This window comes from Coptis chinensis, chromosome 3 (genome assembly GCF_015680905.1).
Source record: "Coptis chinensis isolate HL-2020 chromosome 3, ASM1568090v1, whole genome shotgun sequence".
NCBI classification, from domain to species: domain Eukaryota; kingdom Viridiplantae; phylum Streptophyta; class Magnoliopsida; order Ranunculales; family Ranunculaceae; genus Coptis; species Coptis chinensis.
Genome location: NC_141458.1, coordinates 31,713,445 through 31,733,887, shown reverse-complemented (window position 1 = coordinate 31,733,887; position 20,443 = coordinate 31,713,445). Strand labels below are relative to the sequence as shown.

The 20,443-nt window shown below is 36.7% G+C and overlaps 2 protein-coding genes across 4 annotated transcripts; one reads left to right on the top strand and one right to left on the bottom strand.

Moving 5' to 3' along the window:
* Window positions 1-6,250: 6,250 nt before the first annotated feature.
* LOC147509186 (uncharacterized) lies at window positions 6,251-6,874 on the bottom strand. Its single transcript, XM_086597731.1, has one exon. The coding sequence runs from the start codon at window positions 6,872-6,874 to the stop codon at window positions 6,251-6,253; it is 624 nt and encodes a 207-aa protein (XP_086453857.1).
* A 3,046-nt stretch (window positions 6,875-9,920) lies between these two features.
* Window positions 9,921-18,505, top strand: LOC147509185 (RING/FYVE/PHD zinc finger superfamily protein). 3 transcript variants are annotated; one of them, XM_086601487.1, is made up of 8 exons: window positions 9,921-10,078; window positions 10,205-10,445; window positions 10,547-10,632; window positions 11,501-11,647; window positions 12,746-12,848; window positions 15,588-15,700; window positions 17,395-17,501; window positions 18,189-18,505. In XM_086601487.1, exons 2-7 carry the CDS (start codon window positions 10,268-10,270, stop codon window positions 17,485-17,487), a joined length of 720 nt encoding a protein of 239 aa, XP_086457613.1. In that variant the 5' UTR covers window positions 9,921-10,078; window positions 10,205-10,267; the 3' UTR covers window positions 17,488-17,501; window positions 18,189-18,505. The 3 variants fall into 3 exon arrangements, 2 of the variants coding, with proteins under 2 accessions (XP_086457613.1, XP_086457614.1); XR_015218416.1 differs by having other exon boundaries at window positions 9,937-10,078; window positions 15,588-16,742; XM_086601488.1 differs by lacking the exon at window positions 9,921-10,078 and having other exon boundaries at window positions 10,125-10,445.
* Window positions 18,506-20,443: the final 1,938 nt, after the last annotated feature.

The following is a 20,443-nucleotide window of genomic DNA, read 5'->3' as shown; positions in this document are numbered from 1 at the left end:
GGTTTGCTCGATCTGGCGGAAATTCATTCAGGCCTATGTGGGAACCACTCCCGGGGGCGAAGTCTTGCTCATAGAGCAATGACACAAGGATACTGGTGGCCGTACATGCAAAAGGATGCTAAACGTTTGTCTGAGAAGTGTGTTCCTTGTCAGAAATATGCTAACATGAGAAATCTTCCAGCAACGGAACTTCATCCAATCTTGAGCCCTTGGCCGTTTGCAAAGTGGGGTCTTGACATCGTCGGTCCTCTTCCTCAAAGCTCTGGCGGTGTTAGTTTCTTACTCGTCGCAACTGATTATTTTACCAAGTGGGCTGAAGCTATGCCCTTAGCCCAGATCCATGCTTCAGATGTTAAAAAATTCTTATGGCGAGACATTGTTTGTCGTTTCGGTATTCCAACATCATTGACTTCCGACAATGGCAAACAATTTGATCTTTGAAGAAATTCGACAATTTTGTTACGACTTGAAGATTAATCACAATTTCTTGCACCATACCATCCTCAAGCTAATGGACAAAATTTGAAGCTACTAACAAATCCATTCTTGCAATGCTCAGCGGCGACTTCAACAGGCCAAAGGAAAGGAAATTGGGTTAAAGAACTTCCTAGCGGTTATGTGGGCTTATTGAACCACACCTAAACATTCAACCGGATTTTCTCCGTTTAATCTTGCTTACGATGCGGAGGCGGTCTTTGCCTTACAGTTGATGACACCAACCACCACGAACTTCTAACGTGGAATTGGAGTCGAATGATCAAGCACTTGCTCAAGCCAAAACCTTGATAGATGAGACAAAGAGATGTTGGTCTTCAACGATTAATTAGTTATCAAAGGCGATATGAAACGAAAATATGATAAGAAAGTTCGACTTAAAGTGTTTGAGAAAGATGACTGGGTACTCTATTGAAAGACGAGGTTGATAGATTCCGGTAAATTTGGAGAAAACTGGATAGGTCCATACATCATAGATCGCCCTGCCACCAAAGGATCGTATTTTCTTCGAGATTTAGATGGGAATGTTCTCGATAAGCCGTGGAATGCGTTTCATCTGCGCCAAGTTCTATAAGTAGATTTTAGTTGTGTTTTCCGTTATCACGGAGAAATAAAATAATACAATATTTAGTTTGTTTCGATTCGGGCATGTATTTTCCGTTGTTATCTTTGCATTTTTAAGACTTCGGTAATCAATAAAGATGCGTTCTTTCACTTCCGAGTTCAATGGTATGATTTTGGTTTTAGTGAACCTTATAATCGCTACAACAAAATCTGGCGAAATTATCACGCGTTTAATTTCGTGGGTCTAAGTAAGTTGAACGCTTTTACGCCGCTTAGTCGTTAATATCGCTCCAACAAAATCCGGGCGAAATTACCACGCGTTTAATTTAGTCGATCTAAGTCGAACGCTTTTACGCGGCTTAGCTTAGTCGTTACTATCGCTACAACAAAATCGGTGAAATTACCACGCGTTTAATTTCGTCGGTCTAAGTCGAACGCTTTTACGCCGCGGCAGTCGTTAATATCGCTCCGACAAAATATGGCGAAATTACCACGTTTAATTTCGTCAGTCTAAGTCGAACGCTTTTACGCTCGCTTAGTCGTTAATATCGCTCCGACAAAATATGGCGAAATTACCACGTTTAATTTCGTCAGTCTAAGTTGAACGCTTTTACGCTCGCTTAGTCGTTACTATCGCTACAACCAAATCTGGCGAAATTACCATGTTTAATTTCGTCAGTCTAAGTTGAACGCTTTTAAGCTCGCTTAGTCGTTACTATCGCTACAACAAAATCTGGCGAAATTACCACGTTTAATTTCGTCAGTCTAAGTTGAACGCTTTTACGCTCGCTTAGTCGTTACTATCACTACAATCTAATTTTGCAAGCTTAAAGTTAGCATTGGGGGCGTTTCATTCTATTTCGTGTCATCTATATAATTCAACAACATTGTCAGTTTTCCACAGGTATGTTATCTGACATTACAATGATATTCAATTGCCAAGACATACTTTATTTTATTCAAAAAGAATTTTTAGCTCTATGGTATTACAAACGCGCCAAAATCACATGATCATTGGTTTGGGCAAATCCAATGGTTCCTTACAAACTTTTAGCATATACAACTTCGTACAAATCTTTGTAATTCATCTTCTCACGTTCTAGTTCATCTCTCGTTTCTATTAAAGTCTCTGTCAATTGTCTTACGGACGATTCACAATGTGCCATTTGCACGTGATCTTGGCCGAGCCGCTCGTTTAAATCTGTCATTCGCTTGTTATTTTTCTCTGCCTCTTTTTGTGCACGTTTAAGTTCTTGATCTTTGGTCGCCACGAGTGCCTTTAATTCTATCACATCTGCTTTTAAGTGTTTGTGTTCTTCCATTATCTCACAGGCTTTCCCAAAGTCTTTGTACGATCTCTGCTCGGCTTCTTCCGTCCGCTCGATTAAGTTTTTGTTTTCGTCTTCTAACTCTCTGTTGGTTCCGCTTAACGCTTTGTTTGCCTCTTCCAATTTTCGGTTGAGTATTTTCACTTTCTCTATTTCTTCTACGGCATTGACTTCATTCGGAACGATACTTGTCTTCGCAACTGTTTCATGAATTTCTTTGGCCCGTACTACCGCCGTTTTAACCTGCGGCGAAATATATCTGATTTCATCAATCTTTCAGACTTAAACACAAGTTTGCAATAACTGATAAAAAAATACTATCATACCTGGTTCATACTATCGAAAATCATTGACACTGCTCTGTCATATTCTCCGATGTTCTCCGTATTCTGGTCACAGTTTTGATATTTTTCGAACCCCTCCATTGGCGTGGTCCCTGGCAATACCTTCGCTTCGTCGTCCAGACTTGAACATCTTTGCTTCATCTACCAATTTTCATCGGTTTAGTGTTGGACATAAATTTCTTTACCGTCCCTAACTGATAGTAAAGTTAACGATCAACTTCATCGTTAGCGATTCTATGGTTTTCCTCCATGAGTAGTATTACCCGGACCGGTACTTGCCGGTGGTGGTTGGATTCTTTGCTCTTGCATTTTGTTTTGCCGTTTGTTTTCTTTCACCGACTTTGTGTTCTTCGCTGCACTATCTTTTGTAAGTATCACGGTTTCGTTCTTTCCCCCGCCATTCTTTTCCTGTATATACCAAACCAGAGCGAGATATTACATATCCCCACACTTTTACATATATATGTTTTCTACGGTACATACCTTTTCCTCTTTGTGTTGAGAATGTACTTTATTTAATGCGGGCTGTTTTTTGTGCATTGTAGTCTCGTCCCTCGAGGCATTATACATTGTAACGTTGGTTGTCTCTCTTGGTCTTCGTTCGCCCATTTTCTTGTGGAACATCTTTTTTTGTACAATTTGCTATTTGTGTTTGGCAAGCTCAGCACTAATTCTCGCTGTGTTAATTCCGTTCCATCTTCTTTTTCACTATCGCTATCGCTGCCAAATATTGCATTTATGAGAATCTTATTCTTCTTCGCCATTTCACTATGTGTCTCCTTGGACCTATCGAGCTGTTGTTCAATACCCCCATAGTGTTGGAAATCAACAATATCATCGAAATAACTCAGATCTACCAATCTTTCGTCAGAACATTCATGAAAGAAGAAACGAAGGTTGTTCTCCACTTCCTTGTCCAATTCAATGTCTGGTAGTGTACTTGCGTTTTCTGTTAAACACAAAATAACTCGTGTTAGTCAATAGTTTACTCGTAGTACAATTTTCAATACTTATGTTTTGGCTTACCTCGAAATTTGTTCTAAGACTTTAAACTCTGTCGGTTCCACTTCCCTCGCATAAAGCGGTACGAAATCTATCCCATCCGGTGTATACTTTTGGGAACCCTTTAAAAGTTCTGTTTGAATCCCTGAATTCAACTTCAAATTTTATGTACCCTTTCGTCAGTATGGCTTTCGGTCGTATCAACGCGAAGATTTCTTGAGCCCCAAACCTTCTGTTAAATTCATTTTGTAAACGGTGCGCTCTCGTAAAGATTAACCAGAACGATATTGGCAGTTGTCCCGGTGCAATTTGCCACCACTCCAATAATTGCGCAATTTCTTTGTTCAACGGAATTGTATTCCTACAATTTAATTGTGTGTAAGCCACTACTACTTCATCTTCTTCAACTTTCGTTTCAAATTCGTACACTTCTTCCATCTCAAATTTCTCGAGTCCTAGTATTTTCTGTATTTCCTTAAGCGACCATTGACGCGGTTTCATGTAGTCGTTGTATTTGTCTCCTTCTTTCCACCTCACCAAGTCTCCGATCGTCATCGAGTTTTTTTCTTCTTGATTATCTTTCATCCGTGTAATACAATCGTTTCTACCGCCAAAACGGGTCAGATAGCTCAAAAACCGGATGCAATAGCTCCACAAGGGTGAACCGGGTCAGATCAAGGCAACATAGGTACAGTGCCCCTCCTTGGCTGGCACGACACCTTATCATGGTTTGTATTTCAGTTCCGGATGCACCTGGGCATATTAATAAAGGCGTGCACGGTGCCTTTATTAGCTAAAGGCCGCCCCGTTATCATATTGGTTAATATGAGTTTGAATGTGGCGCCATCTTCGATTGCCAAAAACAAATCAGTATGGCCACCTTACCATCGTCTCCAGCCGATCTTGAGAGGGTCTACAACCAAACCAAAGTTAATATGTTTGTCGCCACCTATGTTGACCCTTACAAGCCAAGGTAAGGTCGTTTTCTCTATCTTTTCGCATGCTCGCCTGGCGATGGTAAGGACCCACGAAAATCAGCACCGCCATGCATTTTTCCACACCGGTTTCTCCGAATCAGTGAGAGAAATCTACCTCATACCACCGAGCTCCCCACCTAGACATGTTGAATCTTCATGGGCCAAGGGTGTTTGGTGATATCTCCTACTCCGCATGCTTGATGAGTGAGATGTTGGGAGTACGCGTCTCGTTGCCTCTCTCGTTGTTTCTGCAGACAACGTAGCCAGGGAACGGATTGCTATGGCGACTGAAGGTCAAGCTAAGGTTTTCTCCACTTTCAAGGGTAGGACATTCTAGAGCCCCAAGTGTGAGTCATCAAGAGCCTACCGTGTCAAAACGAGATATATGAGAAGAGCTGATGGTGAGAGAGTGTACCTGATTGCGACGGAACACAGCGTTCTAGAACGGCAGTAATACGGAAGAAGACGAGCTTTATGCGGCTTCAAAACTTCTCTTGCCTACGTCTGTTCTTTTGGATGAGCGTACAATTTTTTTTTTGGATTGGGATATGCGGCCCCAGCACTTATATAGGATTACGAGCGGGTTTTCCAGTGCTGGTGGGTTCTTCTCCAACTCCAACTTTATCTATACTCTCAATTCTTATCTCATCCGAACACTTTGAGTCCAATTCATATTTAACTACCTTTTATTATTATTATTACTAAATTGCCCCTACGTTTAATTTTCAACGGTATAATCCAAGTATCGCTATTCCGTTGGCACGCATCGTCGAATTCAAATTTCGTATTATTACGTGGACGCCGCGTTGATGCGTTTTTAATCGATTTTTTTGCAATTTTATTTCGTGCATATTTTATTTTTTTCTGTGCATTTTCGGCTATCTTTTATTTAACTACATTGCGTCCCGTATACGTTAGTTTGACATTATTTCGTTACCGCTAATTCACGATTTTTTTTTTTTTTTCGACAGTCAATTTTTCAATTATTTCTTTTCGCATGACACTTCGTTATACATTCCGCTCATTTTTCTTTCTTCTTTGCCATATGAACTTTGTTAAGCATGCCAAAGAGGCGCGTTTTTGACCCCCACCTACGTGGCAAACGTCCATTGGTAGGAGTCTCCACTTTATTCGTTTAACCGGCGGGGCTAAAGCCCAATTCGCAATATTATGGATCAATGTACGGGCCATTAACTCATGTGGGTAAAATTTGAACCTTAGCCACATGGCTTCCACTCATGTATGCGTTGATTTATGTCCAGTTCGTTTCTTATCAAAGAGATAATTATCAGTTGAAAGTTATAGTATATCACAATTACTCAAGCTACAAGATTACTTGAGCTATAAGGACTCTCTACTCTACCTATATAAATACCAAACTATTTTTCATTCAGAACTACGTTCTTGAGACTTGATCCCACTGATAATTTGGTTACGTAGGCAACCGCAAGGTATAGTCTCATCATTCCCCCGATCACCATCATTTTTCTAATTACTTTTCTACGTTCTTCGTCTTTTTCATCAACACTTGGTGTTTTGATCATATTTGGTTGAAACAATCATCATACTGAACATCAAGGAAATCGGAACAATCCAAATGAGTACCATCATTAAAGTGGTCACTCTTCCAATTCTCTATCACATTTGTTTCCATTTTCTTAGAGGTTTTATACTTTTCAACCTCTTCTATAGGAGCTCGGCAGTATTTGGCCCATTGTCCATCACTACCACCAAAATTGTAGCAAATATCACTGCTCTCCTTTTGTTTGTTACGAGGATTTGAGTCCCTTTTATGCGGTGGAGGAGCTGTCCACTTGTTCCAATTACCCTTTGGTTGGTCATTAGTATTCCAATGATCCTTTTTTCTATTACCATTGCCATCTCCGTAAGGATGATAACCTCGACCACCTCTCCCAATATTTCTGCCTCTTCCACGCCCTCTCCCATGTCCTCTACCACTAGCTAGAAAGCTAACATTTGCTTCTGAAATTTCCATTGACCCAGTTGGTATGGAGTTGTGGTTTTTCATGAGAACATTATAGTTTGCCTTTGATATAAGAAGGCAAGTCACAAGTTGAGAATATTTCTCAAATTTTCTTTCACGGTATTGTTGTTGCAAAAGTACATTATTTGCGTGAAAGGTGGAGAGAGTTTTCTCAGTCATTTGTGACTCTGTTACTGTTTCACCACATAGTCTAAGACGAGAAACAATATTGAACAAAGCAGAATTGTATTCTTTCACAGTTTTGTAGTCTTGATATCTCAAGCTCAACCATTCGATCACTTTGGGCAGTTGGCAGGATAACCATCATTTGGTGGTCAAATCTACCATTAAGGATGTCCACAAGCTCAAAGGATCATCCTCACATAGATGCTCTGCCTTTAGATCATCATGAATATGATGACGCAAAAATATCAAAGCCTTAGCCTTCTTTTCAGGGGTTGCAGTGTTATCTTTCTTGATAGCATCGCCTAGGACATTGGATTGCAAATGTAACTTTGCATCCAATTGCCATGACAGGTAGTTATCGCCACTCACACCAAGAGCTTTGAATTCAAGTTTAGCAATGCTTGACATCTAATTAACACAGCTAATTAATTAATCATATATAATAAAATCATGTAGACACTCAACCTTATTTTAGATAACTATTAAGAATGTACATAGCGTTTAGCTTAGAAAATACTTCAAAACAACTATTATATGCTAGGTTCTAATCTAACCATGTATATATGATTAAATATTTGAGTAAAAGAAAACTCCAGGTTCCTAAAAATTGAATGGATCTTGGAAACTCCAGGTTCCTAAAAATTGATCTCAGGAACTTCCTAAAAATTCGACCTTAAAACTTCTGGTTCCTAAAAAAATTAGATCTTGGAACTTCAGGTTCCTAAAAATAATAGATCTTAGAACTTCAGGTTCCTAAAAATTGAATATTGGAACTTCAGGTTCCTAAAAAAAAATAGATCTTGAAACTTTGGGTTCCAAATATATCGTAGAACTTTAGAGTCTACATAATTGTTTAAGATTATATATCAAAAAAACAAAAAGAAAAGAAAAGAAAATTCAAATTGAAATCATATATCAAGTATGAACAGTAACACTCTTTATTTTATATCCGATGATCTAACCGTTGGAGTTTTCTAAATTTTTGATATGTTTGTACTTCATGAGTCGTGCATCTACAATAAAAATTTCAGGTCAATCCAACAATGGAAATACCCTCATCTAAGCGGAAAATGAAAAACTGCTTTGGTGGAATAAATCGGTTAGTGTTCTCGTATCTTTGCTTTTGTGTAGTAGATGGTGAGTAGAAGAAGATGGATAGCTCCTGTAGTCTTAGGTCTTTGATAAATAAGTAAATTAACTAGCTTTAGAGAGAACACTACATCAATCAAGTAGAAGAACAATGAGAGAGAAAGAGATCTTATTGATGTGTAGAATAATGAGAGATTACAGTCCTTTATATAGAGGAGTTACTTCCTAGATAAGTAACCTCCTTAAGCCCTAATGGGCTAGCTCATGGTAGGCATCCATAAAGCCCATACCTTTATAACACAACTATCTAATTCCGACTCTAAGTTGACTAGTAATTTGATGACCATAAAAATTCAAAGAAATGATTATATGTTTTCTTCGCATTTGGTTCCAACCCATTGACATTGGCTGGAATGTGGAGAGTTCCAGGCTTGTAGCGAGTGATAACTGATTTGGGAGAGTAAGTGTGTTTAGCTAATGAAAGTAAAGACATTGCTTTTTGGTTTAAAGCACAAGTTTGAAATAGAAGGAGGACAAAAATAAATAATGATGGAAAGAGATGTAGGCATTGTATAGAGCTATTGTGTTACATTAAAACCACTCATAATATAAATCTGGATAAGAGAAGAAGAGATGGCTAAAGAGTGATGTTGTTTTGAAGAAGAATATACGGAGATAATGTTTGCTTACGTAGGCGATCCACCATATATACCAAAGGTCCCATTCACAGCAACAACAATGTAGATAAAGGAGAGATCATTTCTTACTAAAATATAACTACGAAAATGCTTTTCTTTCTAGTCAATGTTCTGGTTTGACTAAAGTAGCCAACGGAGTTCTTGATTAATTACCGCATAAGAAACATATTATTGTTGGGACTGTAGAATGTCGTGTCTATAAGTTTACGTGGATTTTATATGGAGGTACAATCATGTTATTTTTTACTATCCGCAATATTCAAATTAAGGGTTACTTTGTTCTCAAATCAATACATCGTACTTATTTTGAAATATGTTCTCAGTATCTCACTAGTAAGAGAGATCCGATTAGAAGATCTTTAAACAACGTTGGTCTTTATAAAGCAATATATATTGTCAATATATAAGTTTTTAACAAATCGAAGTGAGGACCTTCAGCGATATTGTCAATATAGAAGTGAGGACCTTCAGCGAAGACCAAGATTTTGCAAATTGGTGTAGAGAAGAAATAGTTGTGTCGGAGAATTTGAATTTTAAACACCCAAAAGTATTATACTTTGAATAATACAATAATTCACAAAAAATTGCGAATTCATGATGATAAAAGTTTAAAACGGAAATTTATGAATTATTCAAAAATTCGTTTAAAAAAACGTCCATAATTACGATAATTATGATTTAGGGGCGGCGCTAAGCATGTGCATAGGCCCTGAATCTCGGAACCCCAAAATTACTAAAAAAAGTGATGACACGTTAGGTTTAAAATTCAAATTAATCCAAATTTCTCAAGTAAATTAGTTTCTTCATTAAATTTTTATTTCTAAATTCTCTCTATTAAAATAGGAATTGAAATATTTGTCTAACTAATTAAGTTATGTTTATAAAATAAAACTTTAATTCTCCGTTCAATTAATATAGACAACCAGCAACAAGGACACCAAGAAAGAGGTAAAAATAAAATAAAGAAGACCCGTAGTTATTTTCTTCTTCTTTCACACAATCTTATTATCGAAAAAAAAAAAATCCCACAATCTCACACTTTTCTAATTTTCAATTTTCACATTCTCTCTCCTTCAGTATTCATTGTGTTGGTGTTGCTTATTATTAATTCTTTAAGTGTTAATTTTGCAAGCATGTACAATCATGCACAGGGCCCGCCGAGTCTCATTTCTGCTTTACCATTATTATTATTGATTTATTGTACAAGTAGAACCAATGAAACATACATGGAATGTCTGTGAGATTAATTAGTTGGGCACCTTGATTGTGATGATGTGTTGGAAATCAAATAGTGAACTGGTCAAATAATTGAAAAGTCTTTTGTCCCCAAACAAATCATTCTCTCAAAGTCTCAATTAATAAAAAAAATCTCGTTATTTGCCGAAATGTTCCAACCAACGCTCAAAAACAGGTATACTTTCTAATTAATTAGTTATTAGTGTTCAATTGATTATGTTAATCCCAACAAGTGAAGAATTAATTTGGAAAAGCACTTTTGATGATTGATAAAATTGGTGATCTTCTCTAATTCTTGCAGCCTCGTTCCATTATTTTGAAATGGTCAGAAGCACTGACCTCTTTTGGTGCACCTCAGTTCACAATGCAGTTGGTGTCAACTGGCAGTAGTGGAACAGAAGACATTTCAGAAACAGAACCCATTTTACCCCAGTCGGACGAATCCCCTTTTTCATGTGAAATCCGACCATTGGTGGATGATGAATTTTGCAATCTAGTAAATACAGGACAACCGTTTTGTAGAATTTGCCTTGATATTGGAGGTTATTTCACCTTATATATATATATCTTCTTTTTTGGCCTTTTCACTAATACCCCTCAACTTACGGAATTTGTAATTGATGCACTTGGGTTCCATTTGTAGGTGAGGATCTGATAGCACCCTGCGATTGCCGAGGCACACAGAAGTATGTCCATCGGTCATGTCTTGACCATTGGAGATCAACCAAGGTAAATACTAGAGGCTGTTTTCTTTTTCGGTTTGTTTGCTTCCGTACTGGTAGCTGAACACCAGACATTCTACTTTTGTAGTTTAGGGAGTCCTGGACTTTGTGGCAGATATAGGGAATAATGGAATATATAAGGCTGAGTCCAATGGCTCTCTATCCCTTTAAAAGTAGGAAAATCAACAGACAGATTTATCTTTCTATCTAAATTATATGTAGAGAGTAAAATGTAGATAAATAAAATAATCCTTCAGATATATACTAAAAATAATGATAGTTATTTAAATTTTACTTTATCGTATTCTACTTTATTGACTTTAGCACTACTTTTAAAGGGATAGAGAGCCATTGGACTCAGCCTAAGAAGGAAGACAGATCTAAATTCTATTGGTTATTGTATTCCAACTTTAGGTAGTACTAGCTCTTAATATTTTTTTTTTTTTTTTAATTATTATTGGTAAGCCTGTTTTAAATGAGATCAGTAACTCTTTTGATACTGGCTCTTAATATCAGTTTAGTGTACATACCATCATCCCTGGTTTTCTTTTTTTCGTATTGCCAGTGGTCGTTCAGAACTTCAGATTGGCCCTTGGTAGGATGTTAATTGAAACTAGCAGTTTCAAATTTGTTTTATAGTGACCGCATTAATTTTAAAATACGAATGCAATTTCTAACTATTTTTATACTGGTGCAACACTTTTCCACTCTAGTGATTAGGATTTGATATGGGAGTATGGGACCCATTCAGATGAGCTCGAAGATTTGGAATAAGTCCTTATGAGGGCCGTTCTGTTTTTTTCTTTCATATGTTGCTGTTGTTTCCATTCTCCAGAGGATGTAACTATTCTTTCATGTTTGATTATGTTGTTCAGGAGGGTTTTGCTTTTGCTCACTGTACAGAATGCAGGGCTTTGTTCATACTACGGGCAAATGTGCCTCCGGATCGCTGGTGGTTGAGATTAAAGTTTCAGTTCCTCGTTGTTAGAGACCATGCGTTCATTTTCATTTCTGTTCTGTTGGTAAGATAATTGTTCATGTATTACTATTACAATGGTGCTTCCTCTGTCAAATTTCTAGACAAGTTTAGTTTGTGAAGTAACATGTCCGTATCATGTTCCCGAATTTAGTACATTAACAAGTGCTGCATGTACATAAAAGGTGTTATTCTGAAGTAGATATTTTTCTCAAATCATTGTAAATCAGTCTGGTGACATCGTTAGAACTTGAATATTGTACAAAAACCTAGAACGTCCAATGCAAATGTCTTCAGCAGTCACTTATACTCTCAAATGGCATTGCTTAAGTTGTTACTTTTCGGGAGGACGATATGGGCGTCATGAAGGTTATCTTACTCAAAAATCACACCATTGATATATTCTATTTTTTTCAAAAAGTTTGAAGATTGTGCTCAATTGATGGTCAACAACTTCGGAAATTCATTGAAGTTATTACTATTTTTTTATTCTTTTTTTGATATGTAAAAAGTACATTTCATTCCAAGAGTTAAAATTACAATCACAATAGGGTCACTGTCCTCAGCAAGATGCTAAGTTGTCAATACTGCCTAACCCTCCCAAAAAAGAAAACTTCACGTCACAAGATTGCAAGTTACAGAAGAATTCTTTGAAAGTTTTAGGGTAAATTTGATTGTTTAGAGGTTTTCCTTTAAGATATATTATCTCCACTATGCCAATACTTTTCCCAAAAATATTTGGCAGTGTAAGCAAAGTGCCAAACTGTGTTGAACGCCAGATTAACTCATCTTGTAAGTGCAGTGAATTATGCTATTTACTTAAAATTCGTTATTTGCAAAGTATACCCAGTGGTATAATTTTTCGCCAAGGGTTACTTATATAGACTGAATTGCATTACGTAGGACTAGTCCATTTCTGATAATTCTTGAACATCATAAACATTGTTGACAAGAAGTCCTCTGTGATACTGCATAAGCTACTTGTAACATGTAGGATTGAATCAAGATTAAAATTTGAGTAAATATTGGTGCTGCATCTTTATACTATTTTATGTCTCACACTAACATTTGATGGTAACTATTAAATTAGAAAGTTATTGTGAATTGAAATATATGAATAATGTCGACCCAATGTGTTTGACAGATTGTTGCTATCGTGGGTTTGCTAGTATACAAATTCTATGGAGAGGACCTAAGGGAAATGTTTGGTTATGAAGAACATCCGTATGGATTTTACACAATGGCTGGTATGTTCCCTTCTTGAATGTACTAGTATATGGTAACTGTTGCCGGTGACTGGGTCCCGATTTGTCTTAGTACCCATAATATCTTCTTTGACGCATCTTGAATTTTGATAAACTAAAACACCTCTAGTGATCAAAATTGGCGACATCAAAAAGTAAATCAATCATCTGATGTTATATAGCCAATTGTTTGTTTTCTTACCATTGCATAGAATCAGTTCAAAACAATGCAGAATTACATGATTTTAGAAAACGAGTTACATACTTGTTATGTACCCTGTCAAAAGGGTAAATGGGTGATTTTTAGCCTGTCCCTTGTCTCCCTTCTCACACTAAATCCCTTTATGAAGACCCTCCCACTTTTGCCCCTTGATCAGTTCCTTATTTTTGTTTGTTTGTTTGTTGGTTTGTTTTGATCAGTAAAATGTACTTTTCATTCCCAATAAAGTATTGTATAAATACAATGGCAGTTTTTCCTTAGCAAGTTACTAAGAATCACTATGATAGACCCCCAAAATAGTGATACACTACTACTGTTGGCAGGACGTTGGCTCTATGACCTTTACTAGAGTAAAAAACTTATGTGCTGCAAAACTTTTATTCACTATTAGGAAGTATTTAATAATGTGTTATCCTGTAAGTTCTTTCCCTTGAGGCAGAAATTTAAGTAAAGATTAGATAAAGGATTACATAACTTAAACTCGAAATTTCATTTTGTGTAGCCTTTGGGATTTTTGAAATCAGATTTCGTGTCCTAATTTTTTTAAAATAAATAAATAATATACTCTATTGTTTTTTTTTTTGCTCGGTAATATACTCTATTGTTTACAAGTTACTACTATACAGGCATAACTCTTCAATGGGAGTTCTTCTCTGAAGAAATCCTTTCAAGTTATTGTATATTTCAAATTTTTTGTTTGTGCAAGTCAAGGTCCATAATGGTGAATTTTGACAATCTTTAGAGGCTTCGTGCTATAACAATGGTGATTTTCCTTTTACAGCTCTGGACCATATTTAAGCTTTGTATATCCTTGCAACCATTGATGGTCACGTGTAGGGTTTAAAAAAGCGCACTGAGACTCACGCCTTGAGGCTCCCCCTAGACCCTTACTCCCAAAATTGCACTGAGGCTATAGCCTCACAGGTAGGGCTGTCAATGGATCGGTTTGGATCGGATTTCGTAAAATCCATTACCGAACTGATAAGAATTTAGTGAATCTGAACCGATAAGGTATATTAGCTACTGAAACCGATCCAAACCGATAAGGTATACTGTCTACCGAAACCGAACCACCCACCTGAACCGATAATTAGCAATTTGTCTCTTTGAACAAAAACCATGATTTTTATCATTTTTTTTCAAGTCAGATCACATATAGAAGAATTAAGAATAGAAGAGAATCATAATCACATATCCACATACTGTATTAAGGATCTGATAGTGTACAAAATAAAGTAATAAACAAAAGACCAAGTGAAAAATCCCAAATCTTTAAAGATAGCATATCCAGAAAAATCTCAAAGCTTCGTTCCAAGCAAAATCATACTACCCAAAATCAAGAGATTTCAGGTACCTTGTTTGAAGGTAGAAATTAAAGATCATCCTTACTTAAAAGAATTGGTTGCTTTCACAAATTCACCTACTTGGCTACATAACAAACATCCCATCATTCAATCAAATAGATAAGTTTTTTCTTTGGGACTTAGGCAGTAAAAGAAATTGAGAAATTGACCTTTCGAATATGAATGAGAAATTGATCTTGTGACTAAGGGATCTATGTACATTAGCAACCTCGTTGAGTGAGATAAAGAGGGGGTTGGCGCTTTGTTGAGTGAGAGAGAAAGGGGTTTGAGAAACAATCGATCTACACTCTCACTAAAAAAGTGGGCAACCCATCTACATTGAATCTAGCAGTTGATTTTATATTAGTTGATCTCAGCCATATAATTTTCTAAAACTTATACCAAACTATCGGTTCGGGTTAATATTGGTTCAGTGGAAGGACAAACCGAATCCAAACCGATATCTTATCGGTACTGGAAAATGGACCCATTACCGAACCGAACCCAAAATACCAAATCCGAAACCATTTTTATCGGTTTGGTTCAGGTTGGTTACCGGGTTATCGGAACCCATTGACACCCCTACTCACAGGTAGTGCAAGAGGCTCAAGGCTTTCTAAGTGTATTTTGATTCTTTTATCCATGTTGCATTGCTTTTTAAGTTCCGAGAGTGAGTTGTTACTTTTATTCATATGACATGTTCTATCTCATAATTTATGTATATTTCTGTATTTTTAAGTGTGATTTTTTGGACATTTGAGGCTTGTGCAATTACGCCTCAATTGCCTTTGAGGCTCGTATTAAGCCTCTAAGAGGCTTGGCACTTCAAGGGTCTAATGTTTTTGTCTAAAACACTGATCACGTGATTAATGCCTTGGCTAAAATCTCAATAGGGACACCAGTATACTTCATATTTTTTTGTAAAGTGATATTTGGTGCTGTATGACGTAAAATAGTGCAGGCTGCAAAGTTGGGTTGGGGTTTTTGAAAAATGGTTTGATGGGTTTGTCATGTCTTTGTAGATGTATCACTTACAATCCCCAAACTGATGGAATCATAATTCCATCAAATCTTTCTGCAATGGCTAGGCTAGCTGCCAATCATTTCTGACTATTTTTTTGTTAGTATATATCTGTTCATTATCATGAATCTGACATATTTTAATTTTGTTTAACATAGTTTTAGCTATTGTTCTGGTGGGGCTGCTTTATGGGTTCTTCATAGCTATAATCTGTGGACAGAGAATCAATGAGCGACACTACCATGTTCTTGCTAAACAAGAACTAACAAAGGTTGAGTACATCTTTTCTCAAATCTTGTGACAAAGTATAGGAGTCCTATTCCCCTAAGATAAGTTAAGAAAAAGAAAAGTTGAAGTAGAATTACTGGAATTAATCTGAATGGAAATGTTGCGCCTTACTAAAGTTGGCTATAGAGCTAGTGAGAATTACTGAATTTATTCTGAATTGAAATGTTGCGCCTAACTAAAGTTGGTTATAGAGTTAGTGAGAATGATGGAAACTTGTCCCAGTACTTCTGTTTCCCGACGGAAATGTCCATATAGATATTATGAGTTGCCCCGTGTCCTCAGATTCTTTTCCAGATTTGAATGGATACAAAATCGTAACAAGTATGCCTCTTGATCCGAATGGATACCTACACAAAGATCAATCAATTTTTCAATGGCACATTTTTTCCTCGGCTGGTAGAATTAGATATTAGGAACAATTATATTTTATTGACCCTCATCTTGAGCGAGACCACAATTAGTACTTGATAATCTAGTAAAGATTGGTTTGGGACAATGTGTGAGTTACTATGTAAGGTATATAGATGCTCAGGTGTTTCGGAAATTTTATCCTACAGCCATAAATTTCTGTTACAAAGATTTGATTAAGATGTTCTTTCCGTGCTAACTGGAATAGAAATTTTTAAAAGGCACTTCTTGAAGATTGACTGTTTATTTTATTGTTATTTGTTTAAAAGTTGAGTTGAGAAGCATTTCTGAAACTTTGGCTATAGATAACCTGTTTGCATGGTCTCAATTGATAATAGGTTGCTAATAGGTCTTTGATATACAAGTACAAAGCATGGAACAGAGAACCCTGTAGATAGTATAGACAAACTTGTTACATTTTTTTTTTGATTGGCTACATTTTATTTCATGACAGGAAGAACATTTTTTTGGGATTTCGCTTGAAAAAAGTGCAAATTGATAAATGTTTGAATCTTTATGTTTATAATAGCAAGTAACAGAATGGAAATTTTAAGTTGATAAATTGTGGTTCCAACCGTTCCATGTGTCTCACTCTCAGCTCTGTTACCTGGCAACAGGTATTTTTTTTGGTTTATTTTATAGGTTCATATTCTGAAGTTTGTCTTCGCTTCTTCTCCATTTAAATTTAGGATGCAGCATTCTAACTGAAAACTTCGAAGAAAAAGTATATAGTAGAATAGGGTACACCTGAAACCTATGAGAGTATACCACCCAAACTCAATTCTCTTAAGGGCAATACCCCTTTACTCTTGAATGCAAGAAAGAGCCTTATTCTTCAATCCTTACCTAATTGTGCCATCAGGATTTTATGCTTAGTTTTCTTATACTTGGGTCTTGCTGCTAGAAGAAATCCATCACAGGGCACTAGTTATTAGTTTCTTAAACTGTGCACTTAATGTTGCTTGTAGAAATCCAAGTGATGCCTCCATCAAACCCATCATATTGTTGCCACACTAAAAGTATGAAGAGAAAAGTTTTGGGAGAAAAGAGAGTACGGTTTAATTAGTTTCTGTCTTCTCTCACACTTTTATATAGGAAGGATACCCCGGTTTGCAATATAAAAAACCTAAAACAATTTGGGTCATGGGCACTCCCGCTCTCTTCGGGGGAAGTGTCCCTCCTATTTAATATCTCGGCTTAGAACTCTAACAGCGACTCTAATTCCCCTATCTTCTCCATGAGTGAAGCCTGACATTTGCATCTTGGCAGGAGTTCGTGGTGGAAAACCGAGAAGATAATAAGGCTCCCCCTGAACTTGATCCTAGCTATGTTACCGAGCTAAAAATGTTGGGGCTCTATTGAGTTGGGATGTTCTGGTAAGCAATTTGAGCTTTACTATTGTATACTCTATTTTCTATCCTACATTTTCTTATCTTGTATCTAGTTGGACTTTGAGTTTCTTTTATATATATTTTAAAATTTATTGTTAACCGTTGCATTAAATTGTTGATCTTCATTCGCTAAAGGTTCCCTCTTTCAAACAAAAACTGTGAGACTTATCTGGTTGAGATTGTCTCTTTCCACACAATTTCATATTTTGGAGTATTTTGTGTACTTTGGGTATCGACATTTTGGAGTTTTCCTGTGTGATTTTTTCTATGAAGTACTTGTACCTGTTTTTAAAGACAACTCAAAACCAATTGGCAATGAGTGGAGCGGCTCAAGATGTAATTTTAATGCCACGCTCTAGCTACCCACACCATAAATCTCAACAGTTTGTATGCATCACAGATATTTTCTTTTTCTGGAAAGGACCATCAAACTGACGTTTTTCTTAGATACATTGTTGACCCAGTGGCTAAAACCCTAATGTACCAAATATGTGTCAGATTCACAAATAAGTTATGATAAAGTGGCAACTTTGGAAGGCTCCACCTTTCTTCTTGTCCTTTTAGTTATAATTGTTGATCTATTTTACCTCAGTTACACAGATGAAGCTCTATCCCTTTTTCTTTTGCTAGATAGATAAGAATTGATGTACAAATTTTGCTTCTCCTACACAGATAAAGCTCAGATGTGTCAAAATGCCATCTTCAAGGATCACAGCTGTATTTTGGTGACATATAGAGCTTGCGGTCTTCGTGTAAGTAATTATCAATGATACCGGACGAAAGATACAAATCCTAAGTTACACTGAGGAGAATTAGACAGGTTGATCGACACCTTTTTTTTGTTCCCCCTGCATACACAACCTTAACAAATATTGTTTTGATCTGTGCTTTGTAATCATTTAGCAAATTGTACAGTACAAGTGTATTGAAATTTTGAAAACGTACTGTTGTTCACACCTTTTTTACTTCATCAAATATGTTGTTGCACATATCTTGATTCCAAGATCCCCTTATTGGCACTCATTTTTACTTAATCAATTTGTTGTTGCACATATGTTGATTACAAAACCCACCTTGTTGTACATATATTTCAATTCAGATCTTTAGTTTCCCCTCTTGGTTTGGCTTGGGTTACACACTTACACCACAGGTTTTATATGATTATACCATACTGTTTTTTACCATTCGAAACTAAGGAGCAAAAAAAAAAGTTTTTTAGCCGCCAAGTAGTAATAATCTATTCTAATATCAATTTAAGCATTGCAAATATGTTTGCAGGTGTGTATCGTCTTTTTTCTCAAAATTTCTTAAATTTTTGATAACAATTTTTATTTTCTAAAACTATTCGGTCCCCAAACTATTTCAAAATCTGACATTATTAAACGTATCGAGGGTCTTCATAATACTGAAATTTCTGCCAAGGTTTTTGAGGATTTGACTTGTTCAGATTTTCGCAAATTAAAAAGTGTCAACTGTGAGCTTAACACAGATGAATGGCGTATTGTTGTAGTCACCTAAACATCTTTCGGATGTGCTGTTGTGATCCATGAGTCTTCTCTGCAGTCTGCATCTCTATGCCCCATTCTTTCGGAGTTAGGAATGGATTCCAGTAGCTAGCGTTTGGAGTTGGTCTAAGCAAATTTTTTTCAGGCCACTAGAACGAAATGGGAACGTACTTTCTTTATAATACATCCATTGGCTGGTTAATTTAATCCAATTCACCTATTACAAACTCAGAGCTATAACGATGATTCCTAGATTATCTGAAATGTTTTAGTTGACTTTGGAGCGTACAATGTCTAATATGTTCTTACTAATGTGATTATTCTTAGCCTCATAACACGAATATGCACAGGATGACAGGAAGCACTTCTCTATCTTTGTTGTTGAATTGTTGTTATCATGTTAAAAATATTAGAGCATTGCATATGGAGATTTATAACTTCAAAACTAAAATGGAGCAGGCAATTTGATCTCCAATATGTAGTATCCTATTACCTATTTTAAAGTTTAAACAACAATTCTATTAATTAATACTCGTCGAGCTATCACAGAAATTATAAATACCATCACCAGGCCAAATTCTAGTTTCAAACATATCCTCTGATGGCATTCTCTTGGACATTCGCCTTTGCTAGTCTCTCTCTCCATCACATTTCTCTTGAAACCTTTACTCAATCTACTGACCCACTCCTGTAGTAGTAATGGTAAACGATCACAAATCTCACCTGGACCACCCAATATCCCCATCATAACTTCTATCCAGTGGGTTCTCAAGTCCTTTGCAGATGTAGAACCGACTCTCCGCCACCTTTGTGCCAAATATGGTCCCATCTTCACACTTGGACTCGGCCGGCATAAAGAAATATTCATCGATCGTTGCCCATGATATTGCTTGCAAAGCTCTCATCACTAATGAGGCCATCTTCGCTGATCGTCCACCTGCCCCAGTCGCAACTCGATTCTTGAGCAATAACCAGCACATCATCCACATGGCTGGGTATGGACCACTCTGGCGTCTGCTTTGCCGAAACCTTGCCTCTGGAGTCCTTCACTCATCCCAGGTAATATCCTATGCCATGCACGTAAAAGGGTGCTAGACAATCTGAAAAACAAGATCAAACAAGAAGAAGCCACAGCGGGAGGGGTTGTTCGCGTTGGGCGTCATTTCTAGTATGCCATGTTCTCTTTACTTGTGCTAATGTGTTTTGGAGACGATATTAAACTTGATGACAAAGTAAATAGAGAAATAGAAAGAGTTCAGAGAGATCTGCCTATCATTTTTGGCACTTTTAGTGTCCTCAATTTCTTCCCTGAAAGATTAGGGAAAATTTTGTTTCAAAAAGAATGGAGCAGACTACACAAACTACGAAGTAATAAAGGAGTATTTCTTCCTCTCATACAAGCTCGTAAAGAAAAAATGAAGG

Excerpts from the sequence above, each read along its gene's own strand:
- LOC147509186 (XM_086597731.1), bottom strand. The coding sequence starts at position 6,874 with ATGACTGAGAAAACTCTCTCCACCTTTCACGCAAATAATGTACTTTTG.
- LOC147509185 (XM_086601487.1), top strand. The coding sequence starts at position 10,268 with ATGCAGTTGGTGTCAACTGGCAGTAGTGGAACAGAAGACATTTCAGAA. Across the intron at positions 10,633-11,500 it reads ACCATTGGAGATCAACCAAG|GAGGGTTTTGCTTTTGCTCA; the intron begins GTAAATACTAGA and ends TATGTTGTTCAG. Across the intron at positions 12,849-15,587 it reads TGGATTTTACACAATGGCTG|TTTTAGCTATTGTTCTGGTG; the intron begins GTATGTTCCCTT and ends TGTTTAACATAG.